Source organism: Jaculus jaculus, chromosome 12, assembly GCF_020740685.1.
Source record: "Jaculus jaculus isolate mJacJac1 chromosome 12, mJacJac1.mat.Y.cur, whole genome shotgun sequence".
NCBI lineage: Eukaryota > Metazoa > Chordata > Mammalia > Rodentia > Dipodidae > Jaculus > Jaculus jaculus.
This window is the reverse complement of record NC_059113.1, coordinates 106,879,197-106,892,883: the sequence shown is the minus strand read 5'-3', so window position 1 is coordinate 106,892,883 and position 13,687 is coordinate 106,879,197. Positions and strand designations below refer to the sequence as shown.

Sequence of the window (13,687 nt, the reverse complement as noted above, 5' to 3'; positions counted from 1 at the left end):
ACTAGGTTTCTGTCTTGTGAAATAAATTTGGTATAACTTATTTTTAAATGTTGGTAGAACCTGGAACTCTGTGTTTAGGAAGGTTATTAAATGCTGATGTAATTTCTTTATTAGATGTAGTTGAGTGTTTACGTCTCCAGTGAAGCTTGGCAAACTATATTCTTCAAGAATTTGTTGGGTGTGGTGGTGCACACCTTTAATCCCAGCACCCAGGGGCAGAGGTAGGAGGATCACTGTGAGATCACTGTGAGTTCGAGGCCACCCTGAGACTACCTAGTGAATTCAAGGTCTGCCTGGGCTAGAGTGAGAGACCTTACTTCAGAAAAACAAACAGAAAAGAATGGATCCATTTTCCTAGGAGATGTATATATGTATATGTATATATATATATACATATATATATATATATATATATATATATATATATATATATACATCTCCTAGGAAGAAATATATATATATTTATAATGAGTTGCTCAGCATTTCTTCATTTATATTTTTCATTTCTATAGGATCTTCAATAAAATTCCCTCAAATACCCCTTGCCATAGAAATCACTTCTTCCACTCATGGGAGTGTTAGTATTTCATCTATAACAGAAAAAAGATTTTCATGGACATGCTTCAAAACATAAGTTTGACCAATTATTTACCAGTTTCTGTTTCTTTAAACCCCTTTATATGAGCTGGAGAGATCGCTCAATTAGTAAAATGATTGCTTTGCAAGTGTGACGATCTGAGTTTGATCCCTAACCCCATGGAAATGCCAGTTATATTCCAACTCTGGGGAGGCAGAGAAAGGTGGATCTCTGAAGCTTGATGTCCACTCAGTGTAACCTAACTGCCAAGCTCCAGGCCAGGGACAGAGTCTGTCTTTAAAAGAAGTATGCCTGTGAATGACACTTGGGGTAGTCCTGAGGCTTCTATACACCCGTGCATGTACACTTATCTATACCCATGCCCACATGCCTGTACACATATGCACACATGTGTAACAAACATAAAAACCCAAATGCAAAGAGATGTCAAATAGTATGATCATTATTTCATATAATTTTATTGTTAAGCTTAATACTATATAATAAAGTCAAACAAAAATAAGAATATATGATGGGCTGAAGAGATGGCCTAATGGGTTAGACATTTGCTTACAAACCCTAACAGTCTGAGGTCAATTCCCCAGTGCCCATGTAAAGCCAGATGCACAGAGTGGCACATGCATCTGAAGTTCATTTGCAGTGGCAAGGCGTTGATGCACCCATTCTCTCTCTCTCTCTCTTTCTCTCTCCCTCCCTCCCCATTCCCTCCTTGAAAATAAATAAATAAAATAACTATGGATATATAAACAATCCATAAAGGACATGCTTCTCTACTCAGTAATTAAAACACAATAAGAGTTTGGATCAAAGTACTCTGCATAAGGGTATAATGTGCTCACAGAAGCCACAGGTTATTAACCTAAATCCCAGTGCCAGGGATCAGATGGCTCCCTATGAGCTGTTGGTCAAGGATGCTACTAAGCCCCCTCCAATATTTAAAAGAAACATAACATAGGCCATTATTACCATAGGATATGATACATAATTCTAAGATATGGCCAGTTATAAGTAAAAAGTGAATGAATATAAGTGTCTGTGAGGTTTTATGATGGCAGAGTGGTATCTAGGTGTACATGTTATGTTCTATTGTTATGAAAAATAATGAAGAGATACTCCAGAGTTTCCTTTCATATTTTCAAGTAAATTAACATATAGAGCCTACTCTTAATGAAGGAAGAGATGTAATAAAAAGCAGCAATTGAGGGCAAGATTACAGTCAACAACTTGAGTGTATCAGACTTAACAGCTTATTATAGCAAGAAAAATCTTTGCGACAATGGTGAACTAGCCAGTTGCATATACTGACCTTATTCAATCCCTCAGTGTACCACTCAAGTTCAGAATGAATGTCAATATTTAATCCTTCATTCTAACACTTGCTTTGGTATATAGAACATATCTAATAATAAAATGCTAATTTATTACAACATGAAACATTTAATGGAAAAATATTTTAAGTTGATAAAATACTAGATATCATTGACATCTGAAGGTTGAGAAAAATTAAAAGGGGAGCACTAAGGACATATCAGTAAATACTAGGACAGAGTATTCCTTTCAAATAGGAGGTTTCAGAAGACAAAGAGAAAAGTGGCCCAAAGGGAGGAAGTCCCATAACACTTGCACATTGTCTTTTTATTTATGAACGTCACACAGTGGTTAGAATTCTGACTTTGGATCCAAGTTCAAATCCTGTCTCTACTACTTGGTAGTGCTATAATCTTTGACAAGTTTCTTAATTTCTCAGTATTTACTTTACTTTCTCTACTGCTGAATTTTCAGTGGCAATACTAATTAGCACTTAAATTTGACATTAATGATTTGAGTATGTAAGCTTGTAGATATGAGTTAGAATCTGTAAGGCTTCCCAGAAGCATGGCAGTCACACAGAAAGCATGATGATAGCTATAATAACACTTTCAGCGGCCAGCTGTGAGGATGTGGTGGGCTGCTAATGGAGATGGAGTCCACCTGTGCTTGAATGAGTGGGTGTTGATGGACCAGTATTTCCATTGTGCTTGACCTTGGCATCACTAACGCCTACACTTGAGTGGGGGTTAAACAAATCAAATACAATTAGAAGCTGTTAAACCTCTGTAATCAGCTTGGTTTGTAGCATGTAAAACATTTTAATAGCAGCTTTAACAATGAAAAACTATTAGGCAAAAAATAGTTTATTCTAAAAAGTTGTAAAAGATGACAGCATAGTCTTTCCTTTGGTCATCTCCCTAAAGGTCCCATTTAACCTTCCCAGAGAGCTAGCCTTACTGGAACTCAAACGCTGGAATTCTGCCCCAGAGACAAGTCAATACTGCATCCTGCAACCACTGAGATCTTGAGTTCTGGACTACATGATGTTCATTTGTAATATTGCACAAAATATCAAATTTTATTTTAATATACTTACATATGTTAGGCTAAATTGCCTCAAACTTGTTCTATTTTTTTAAAATTAAAATTTAGGTATTTTATTTATTTATTTATGAGGAGGGAGAGACTGAGACAAGAGAGAGAGGGACAATGAGCATTTACAGGGCTCTGCCAATGTACTCCAGATGCTTGTGCCTCGTGGTGCATCTAGCTTGATATGGGCACCGGGAAAAAAAAAAACCCACACCATCAGGCTTTGCAGGCAAGCACCTTTAATCACTGAGCCATCTGCCCAACCATATATATCATTTAATATATATTGCCACAGAATGTGTATATACATTCATATATGTTCACAGTTGACTATAGATAACCAAAACCCTGGGAAGCAAAATGTGGGCGAAAGAGAAGTAAGTGGTGTCAGGAGATATCTGCTCCCCGTGATAGGACGAAAGAACATGTTGCAGACTTGGAAGAATGGAAGCTTTAGTTTTACCTCAGCAGCACAAGTGGGGTACTGGAAATGACACTTGGAGAATTTCTGGCATTTACCCACTTGATGGAGTAACACCTAAAGCATGTGGGCAAGGACACGGTGGTCTTTGCTCACAGAGGAACCTGTATTCTGAGCTTAAGTAAGCAGAAGCATTGAATCTATTAGTTTACATTTTTTTCCATTTAGACTCTTTCATCTTAAAAAGATGACTCACATTAGAAATGAATATTATAAGGAGGTGTTTCCCTAATGGGCACACATGCCAACTCTATTAAAATAACAGAAAAAACTATTTATTCACAGGACTTAGATTATTGTGTTGCATAAAGTTGAATTAACACACTATTTGTGCAATGACAATCACATATGAATACATTTACAAAATTAAATATAAAGCAAAATAAATCAGGGAAATCTTTTCAAACTAACAAATTAGAGATGACAATTATGACTTCAAATATTTGCAAAAATAAGTACATGTCTTACAAATGATTGAATTGTCTGTTATGTAGGGTGAGTTAATCTTTTTTAATTGTCTAAGGCTATTGCAGCTTTAGATTAAAAATTCTAATCTATTCAACATGTTTATTTACCATGAGATTAGTAAGAAGAATTGTTCCGAAGGGATGTTTCACTGGTAACAGACTAAGTCCAAATGGTAAGCCCTTCTGCGGATCCATGGGTGGGTGTGTGTGGAGTCTCAGGAAACGTCATAGCAGTTGATCTCATTAAACATGGGAGACTAAGATGTGCAAGGGGATTTTCCAAACTGTCCTTGAAAGGATAATGGATAATTACATTTGTATTTAAAATTTCATAATTTGTTATTTATGCAAACAGCATCTAAACCAGGTGTTTGATGTAAGGTGCCGTTATTAATTTCAATATGTGTCCTGGTAGCATTGGACATTTCCCTGTAACAGTGGTCCTGATAAAGCTCTCAACTGAGGGCTTACATTCAAATCAAGGTTACAATTAAAAACAGTGTATTTGGTTTTATTTAAAAATATTTAGTTTTGCCGGGTGTGGTGGCGCATGCCTTTAATCCCAGCACTTGGGAGGCAGAGGTAGGAGGATTGCCATGAGTTCAAGGCCACCCTGAGACTCCATAGTGAATTTCAGGCCAGCCTGGGCTAGAGTGAGACCCTACCTCGAAAAACCAAAAAAAAATTTAGTTATTATTATTATTATTATTATTATTATTTTGAGGTAGGGTCCTGCTCTAGCCTAGGTTGACCTGAAATTCACTAGGTAGTCTCAGGGTGGCTTCGAACTCACAGTGAGCCTCCTACCTCTGCCTCCTGAGTGCTGGGTTTAAAGGCGTGCACCACCATGCCCGGCTAAGTTTTTATTATATATATTATATAATATGTATATGTAATGAATTTATATATATATAAATTGTTTTAATATGCACATAACAATAGAAACACTTCAATATTTCAGTTTAGGACATTTTTCTTTGCATGTATATGTGTGTATTGTGTGTGTGGAGGGTGACGGAAGTTGAAGATGTGAGAACTCTAGATAAAGTTGTTTGTGAGCTGCCTCACAAGGTGGAAACCCGAGCAGATAATCACACAGCCCAGAGGGGTGATTGTCTTTTTATTAGGCAAAATATATCAGCTTAATTTCCAGGTTATAGGTGAAGGTTCAAATAGCACGAGCTAATTAAGTGAGTACATCTCAGGGAGGCATATCTACTTATTGTCAAGGTTATAGACAAGAGGTAGGTAAATAACTAGGGAGCTTAGAGAGAGTAGACCTGGAGATTGTTTCTAAAAGCTAATCATCAAAGGAGTTCATAAGGGCTCATTCCACTTAAAGAGAAGATAGGGAAGAGTTAGAGCTAGGGTTGCTGTGCCTCATGTGGGGCCAGAGGAGAGTTAGTATGGCCAATGACCCAGCCTTATTCAGCAGAACAGAACAGCAGAGAGTAGATGATGATGGCATTGTAAGATTGATGATATGCGTCTATTGCTGGACATTAGCACCGGGTCAGTAAAGCAGGTGGGGCCCAGGGTCTTTTGTCACTGAAAATGCTTGTGCTACTGTTCGCACTTTTACTCAGGCTGCCAGACTTTGTAAGCCAGTGATCACTGACCTATCTCCCCAGCCCAATTTAGGAATTTTTATTTCAAGCATTTTTGTAGCATCTTTCCTTTAAAATGTTAAAATTCTTTTAAAAAGTTGCATCAGTGAGTAAAATAGTAATATTAAATTTTTTTTTGTCATCTCCAGTCATTTTAACAAACAAGTTTTCAAGTTGTTTTTAAAAAGAGGAAGGGGAGGAATGACAACCTTGTGGCCATGTGGGAAGACGCAGCACACGCATGCTTCTGTGTCCTTCCTTCTCCTCCCTTCCAAACCCGTGTTCCTGAGCAAGCTCGTCATAGGCACAGCAGCCATGGTAAAATTAGAGGCCAGTGCCCCTCTGTCCTAAAGAGGCCTCTTCAGACATTTCATGGAGCCACAGAGGTGTCACAGATGGCATAACTGACTTCTCCGATCAGCTATTTTGTGGACTATTTTGCAGCTACGTGCTAGTAAAAGGAGTGAAAAAAAAAATGACCATAGATTAATGCTTCTATCATCCATGGTCAGAGGAGCTTCATTTTGCATTGATTACTGGGGGAGTCAAATCTCGTAACAGTGCTGGGCAGTGACTGATGAGTGTCCGCAGTAAACGGAACATCTCTGTCATGTCCTGTGTGCTCAGTGGGTACTACAGCAGAGCTGGCAGGAAGTGTGGGGATGGGGAAGAGCTTTGGGAAGTTGTCTTCTGCACACGAAATGGACATCGCAGTCATTACATCACAGCAGCTATTGCCACCAGTATAGTATGGAACTTATCAACCTTTCAGCATATTGGGCAAAAATAACTTAAGATGACATCAAAATAAAAAAGCACTATTGGGGAAGAAGATGAGGTTCAGTGGGAGATATCTAGGGGATGAGGGAGGCACAAGAAAATAATTGGAGAAAATTATGATCAAAATTCTATGTATGTATAAAATTGTCAATAAAGTTTTTTTTTTAAAAAAATGGAGCTACCTCCTTTTATTTATTTATTTATTAGAGTCAGAGAGAGAGAGGGAAAGATAGAGAGGGATAGGGAGAGTGAGAATGGGCACACCAGGGTTTCCAGCCACTGCAAATGAACTCCAGAAGCATGCACCCCGTTGTGCATCTGGCTAATGTGGGTCCTGGGAAATTGACCCTGGGTTCTTTGGCTTTTCCAGCAAGCACCTTAACCATTAAGCCATTCCAGCAACACCAATAAAGTTTTTTAAAGTAAGTATATGTAACAATTAGCAAAGAAATAAAAATCTGTTTTCCTTGTCTAATACATGAGTTTAATTTTAGTTGCATATTAAAATGAGAATATGAGGCAATTAATAACACACATTTCAAGCATTTCAAGTCGGTTTCATCTGTGTTTTGACAATTAATTTGGGAATATAAGTTGCAAAAATATTATTAAAATACATGATCAAACTCTAGTTACACTGTACTCCAAATACTATCCAATTCCAGCAATGAGATCTTTAGGAAAATACATGAGACAAGGCCAAAGCATGACCCCGCCCCCATCCCCCAGATAAAGTCATTTCTGCCATCTCACCCAAAACAGATGGACAGTTACATATATCTGTTGCTTTCTTATATTTTAAAAATTTATCTCCAAGGAGAGAAAGAGGGAAAAACAAATATGGGTGCACCAAGGCTTCTTGCCACTGCAATCAAAGGGCAGACACATGCACCTCTTTGTGCATCTGGCTTTACGTGGGTGCTGGAAAACTGAAGTTAGGCTGTCAGGCTTTGCAAGGAAGAGCCTTTAACCACTGGACAATCTTCTCAGCCCATCTTTGGCTTTCTTAGTGGAAAGCCAGCGTTTGTTGTTGCAGTAGGCTCCCTATAGGGGAGATGTCTCAGATGCTAAGTAGTTTTGTTCATCCCTCCAAAGAGGCTCTGCCGAGTGCACACAGCATGGATGGCATCTCTTCATAAGGAACAGACTCTGTAGAGCTTACACCCTATGCATGGCATCACTTTATTAGCAACAGCCAAACCAGTTAAACCATTGCATTTTCCCTTTCCAAGTCTGCAAATATCAACTTAGCCAACAGCAATTTAATGCTCTACAGAGAATAGACAACTCCGTATACTGTGGGTGGCTTCTATAAACATGATTAAATGTCACTGTTAGGTAGCTAGGCAGGGTTGTGGGGGCTCTAGTGACCTAAGTTCTGAGTCTCATCTTCAGAGAGAGCTCATCAGTCACACTCACTTTGATTTGGGTCCCCAAACCTTCAACAACCAGGTGCTCCCAAAGTGGTAAAGACATAGTTCAAATCATCTAAGGTCCTTCGTGAGCAGAATGGGCAGTTTGGCACTTACACGACCAAGTATGTGCAGGATGCTCTGCGTCACAAAAAGGAAGTGTAGTCACTTGTGAGCACACGTCACGTGCACACGCTGGTGCCTGACACCCGCGGTGGGTTACTTGGTGCTGAAAATCCATCAAGATTAGTTGTGTTAACCAACCATTTCTGGCATATCCTATGGGGTAAATATTATACCTGTGCTGGGGTGTGTAATGTTCACATTTATCTACTAATTTAAAAAATGAGATGATTTGCCATCAGTCAGAGAGCTGTAAAGCAGCATTCACAAGACCTGAATATAGAACCAGCTGACTCCAGAGATTGTGGCTTTGTCTATGCTGAATTACTGATAAGTGAAACATGGGGGTGCTCGGCTTTGAGCAGTGGGGATTTCTACTGCCTGTGTGTGTGGTAGAAAGTGCGCCATGGCCATATGCAGCTATGTGGGGGCATGCTGTGGATAGGGAGGTTTGTGAGAACGTGGGGGCCTGTTTCATGACCAGTGGTAGTTACAACAAGTCAAGTGGAGCAGGGCGGGGCGCAGAGCGGGCCACCTGGTCATGGCTTTTCTGCAGCGTGCTTGGGAACCCTTTATTATCAACCCATGCCCTAAAGTTCATTTTTCACAGATAACGTGAGGAAGAAATTTGCCACAACATGCCCCCTGCTTATGTTAGGACAGAACGCTGTTTTACTTTGTACAATTTACTGAGACACTACATGATTCCTATGTAAAGCTATTTCCTCAGGTTGGTATAAATGAAAAAAAAAAATGTGAATTAAATAGAAAATGTTTCATTCATTGAGTTCAATTGTGAGTCTTTTTTTTTAATTTGGAAATTTGAACAACATTCTAAGTGCTTATCTCTTAACCCAATAACTGTCAACATAATAGCTAAAAAATAATTGTTTAAGAGCTAATAACCCAACCTATCTGTCACAGATTTACCTCTTTTTCCTCCTTCAGATTTGAAGTGATGTGTGCTGTGGTTATTACTGACAGCTAATATTCTATACAGACTTGTCAAGACATCCTCATAGAGTTTTATTGTAATGTGCTTGTCAGGTGATCAAGCAGGAAGAGCTGGGCAGAGACCTCTCTGGCTGCACCCTGTACGATCTCCTGAAGTTCGACGACTTCAACGGGGACAAGCACCTGGCGCTTGAAGAACTTTACAGAGCGTTCCGTGAGTACCGGGTTCAGCCTCCAGTGTCCGTAGTGTCCCTCTGTTCTTTTCCTTGCTGCCCGACGCAGTGTGGTGTGTGTGCTCGCTGTCCACCTAGCGCTGCCCCTTAGGAGAGATCACACGGTTAGGAGAGGGTGAGTTCACAGAGCATACGCAAAGCTGCAGGGTTTCAAAGTCCACAGTCGGAAACGCTCCTAGCGACGCTGGCTCAATAAGCCGGCTTCCTAGAGCTGCCCCCAGCCCTGACCTGCGGCCAGCGCCCTGCACCAGACGTGGTCAGCTGACGTTTGCGGAGACACTGGCATCGCACCAGGACAGCCAGGGCCTGGGCCGAGCGGCTGGCCACTCTTGAAGCATGGCTGCTCTTAGCAGTGCCCTTTCTGCCCCTGGAACTAAACAGTCATATTCGTGTTAAGGTATATTGAAATCATTTTTATTTGCTTGGGTTACCTTATTATTTTAAAATTGACTGACTGTGCTTCATGAAAGACAATTATGAAAATTACTTCAGTCAATAATAAGTTTCCGGAAAGATTTTTTTTCTTCAAAAATTTAATGATAAAATCAAAAATTATTCAATGACAGTGCCAATCGCTTAGAGGGCATGCCGTTCTACGTAGTGCTGAGCCACGGAGGGTGTTAATGTCCTTCACAGTCTCACCAGGCAGTCTTTCCATGCTGTTGCCGTTTCTCTGCTACCCTTCTAATCACACCACACATCAAGCTCTATAGTGATCCCGCAGAGGAAGAAAATGGACTTGTACAGATTGTACATGAGCTACCAATATACTAGTAATATTGCAATGTGAGATTTTTTTTTTTTTTTTTTTGAGGCAGGGTCTCACTCTAGCCCACACTGACCTGGAATTCACTGTGCAGTCTCAGGGTGGCCTCGACCTCTCAGGGATCCTCCCACCTCTGCCTCCTGAGGATTAAAGGCGTGTGCCACTGTGCTTGGCACAACATCAGTTTTAAACACATCTATATTTTTCATTGTTTTTTTTTGTGAAGTTTACTGACAGACTTTAATGGCATGTTTTAGAAGATGCCTAGTGAAAATATACTTAGAAACACAAGTAGAGATTTATAGTAATTATGGGAAAGCCATCTGTCAAAACTCATGTATTACGTATCTTCGTGTAGAAAAGGCTATATATAGGTGGTCAGTGTGACTTAAATTTAAGTTCCCTTACCTTTTGCCACATAAAATCTCAGGCACACAATAAATTATGTTATAATAATAATAGATAATATATTATAATTATGGTTATTCTAAGAATAAAAATTTAGGCTGTTTTTGACTTCTGGAATATATTCTTTCATACAATTTCTAAATAGAAGCTAGAAAACCTTGACACTTTCTATGTAAATACTCAGGAGAAAAAGCTAAGTCCAGAGGAATGAAGCAACTAGAAATAAAGACAGACAGATTTCTTGAGTTGTAGTTGCTCATTCTTTCTGATACAGTACAAAATGGAAGTGACAAAGGATAATTTGCTAACAGGAAAAGTTAGTGATTAGAAATTGCACACATTGAATCTTACTGCACCATTCTGGTGCTCCTGTAGTAAGTAGCTGGATTGCTTTTACTTTCCTCTGCTCATAAGATAAATGGTCTCAAGTAATTTCCCAAGGGCATTGGATAAGCAATCATTGTTAATTTTTCCTTCAAAATGTTTAGCGTGTCCTCAGTATGAGCATCGGCTATTCCCTTTCATGCCTACTGGTATTTGAAGACTTGGAAATCTAGATAACAGAAATAGAAAGGTGTCTATGCTTAGAGAAAACGCCACGTTCTCCAATCACTGGCATGTGCCTTTACCGCTGCACTTTGTTCTCAGGAATATTTTCAGTCCTATACCTATACCTTATATTCCATAAGTTCCTTCCAGAATTAAAATGAGTTATTTTATGCATGGTAATGTTACATTTCTTTCCAGCTAAAATTAAATCAAAATGTTAGATTAAGTGTGAATTACACAAAATCCTTTTCTTTTTTATGATTTCAATCTGTAGGATGTCTTTTTTTTTTTTTTTAAATCAGACAAGCTCATCATGCACACAAGCCATTTAGTTTCAGAAGCAATATTCAAATAAGCTTCTATTACACTTAATTGTGAAATCAGACGAAATTTTCAGCTGATCTTACATGATTATTGAGTTTAAGAATGAATTGTTTTCATTTGATTTCCTAGATAACTGTGAATGATATAATTGCATACATAGTCATAGAAATGTATATTTATTTTAAAATGCTCTCAATGTATATTACTTCCTGAGTTTAATCACAATCAGCCTCGACTATGTCACTAAAGTACAAAACTACATGGAATGAGGAGCTTGGATAACAGGAGAGAATTGTGCGATCTTGATAATTCTTTTTCTTTTTTTTTTTTTTTTTTTTTGGTTTTTCGAGGTAGGGTCTCACTCTAGCACAAGCTGACCTGGAATTCACTATTGTAGTCTCAGGAAGTCCTCAAACTCATGGTGATCCTCCTACCTCTGTGTCTCGAGTGCTGAGATTAAAGGCATGTGCCACCATGCCCGGCTTTTGCTAAATTTTTATACATGTAGTTCCCTCAGACTAACACATTTTAAAATGTTCAGTAGTTTAGAATGCTTAACTTGTATGTGCGTGAGGTGTGTGTGTGTGTGCAGTGCATGCTGGGTATGTGTGTTCACATGTGTGCAGTCACATGTATATGCAGATGAAAGAACATGTGGAAGCCACAGGCTGACTTTGATTTCTTTCAAGATTACTCTTGATCTTGTTCTCCAAAGCCGAGTCTAGTTAGCCAGTTTGTTATGGGGAATGTCCTGTCCCTGCCTCCCAAATACTGGAGTTACAAGCAGGTCATTATGACCATGTGGCATTTGCATGGGTGCAGAGAATCCAAATCCCTTCTTATGTGGCAAGTACATTATCTACTGATCCATCTCCCAGTCCCCAGAGTGTGCGACTTATAATGTCACAACTAAGTTAACGTCTAGTATTTCAACATGATCTTCATACATGAAAGAATTCAAAGGAAGGTATGTTTCTGTGGGATGCAGGTGTTTGTGAAAATAGTATATCAGCTGCAAACACACATGTACACTTATTGTGTGCTGGCTCTGTTGCTGTCTGTTCTTATAGATGAGACAACTAAGGTTTAAGGATACTAAAAACGTTAGAAACATAAGGTAGTGGAATCACATAGCTATTCATTATTAGATTCAAAATATCATTGCTTTTTACATAAAATACTTTTTAATGGAATATAGATTTGATAATGACATTATAAAGAAAAAATATTTTTCTATGAAATCACAATTGCTATACTAAAATATTACTTATTGGAATCATTCATGCAACAATAAAATGGATATTACATTAACCTTTGTGGATATTAGATCATTAGAATAGGAAGACTTCTATTTGAGAAAAATAGCAGTGGTTAGTAGACAGAATTGAGGATGTGTCCATTAAAGGCCAAAGGTCATGGGGCCAGAACCCAAGAGGCAGTTGTGAATGTGCCAGGAGGGGCCATCTCTGGAAAATAAGTTACAAACAAGCAGAATCATTTTTACTCAGTGGCTGATTAGATCCACAGGTCAGGAGGAGGGATAAGGACAGGGTATTGACTGATTTCTACCTCGCATGTGAAAGAATAGCAATACTGTTCATTGTGGTGGGGACAGGGTAAGAGAAGAAAGTTTGGGGAAAAGCAATGAGTTTAGTTTTTGCATGCTGGTACCAGGTTCACAAAGAAAATAGCACTCTTGCTTGTTTCCCCAATTATTCTTATTTTCAGCTGGAGCCCTTTTGATGGAGGTGGTTTTCTCCTTAGGACCTGCATCTATCTGAAAAAGAGAAGCAAATTCTCTGATGGAGAGTAAAGTTAGCACCAGATAAATGGAATGACCCTTGTTTAGTTTTAGAGAGAATGTAATAGGCGTAGGCCCTCTTGTAGCCCATGATTGGTGGTAGCTTGATAATGGAGAACAGGCTCATTTTTGGATATGGTTCTAACTTGTTTCCCAGCTCCAGCTGTGGGTTTCCTTCCACTGAGTAGATCCATTACAGATCATTCTCAAAGAACCCACCCAATCACAGAAAGATAATCACTGCATCATCTCACTTATTTATAGCTCCTAACCTGAATCTACCCAAGATGCCAACATACCTAGCAAGCATCTTGAGGACCAGACAATAGGTTGGGTGGGGAGAAAGGGGAGGGCAAAGAAGGGGGATGGGGACACAAAACTGGACTCAAATGGCAATGGTACCATAAAATTCTACATCCTAAATGACAGACCAAATGGCTGAACCTTCAGCAGGCCGTTAGAGGGAACACCTGAATCACAAGGCCCTGAAGAGGGTACGATGAAGAATGACCTTATTCTCCTTCTGTTTCTGTTTCTCTCTCTCCCTTTTCTCTCTATCTCCTTTATATTACTTATCATTTTCTTCCTTAGTGGGTAACTCCCAGTACCAGCATGTGGCTATCATCCACAATGAGCTCTTGATCAGAAAGACCTACAAGGTTTCCCAAAAGAGGACAGATTTCTGTCAGAGTACTTGATGACTCACCAAAGGTTAGTGGTAAGACACTACTGCTGAAGACACCTTATGGGGTTGACATGTAAAATGGAATGGCATGGCTGG

The 13,687-nt window shown here is 39.2% G+C and overlaps 1 protein-coding gene across 3 annotated transcripts in view; it reads left to right on the top strand.

The window, feature by feature from the left end:
* The window catches only part of Fstl5 (follistatin like 5), a 462,806-nt gene that overhangs the window by 245,766 nt on the left and 203,353 nt on the right, over window positions 1-13,687 (top strand). For all 3 annotated transcript variants that reach the window (XM_045131273.1, XM_045131272.1, XM_045131271.1), the window contains exon 6: window positions 8,919-9,039. In XM_045131273.1, the coding sequence (XP_044987208.1) occupies window positions 8,919-9,039 (121 nt within the window). The remainder of the gene's footprint in view (window positions 1-8,918; window positions 9,040-13,687) is intronic.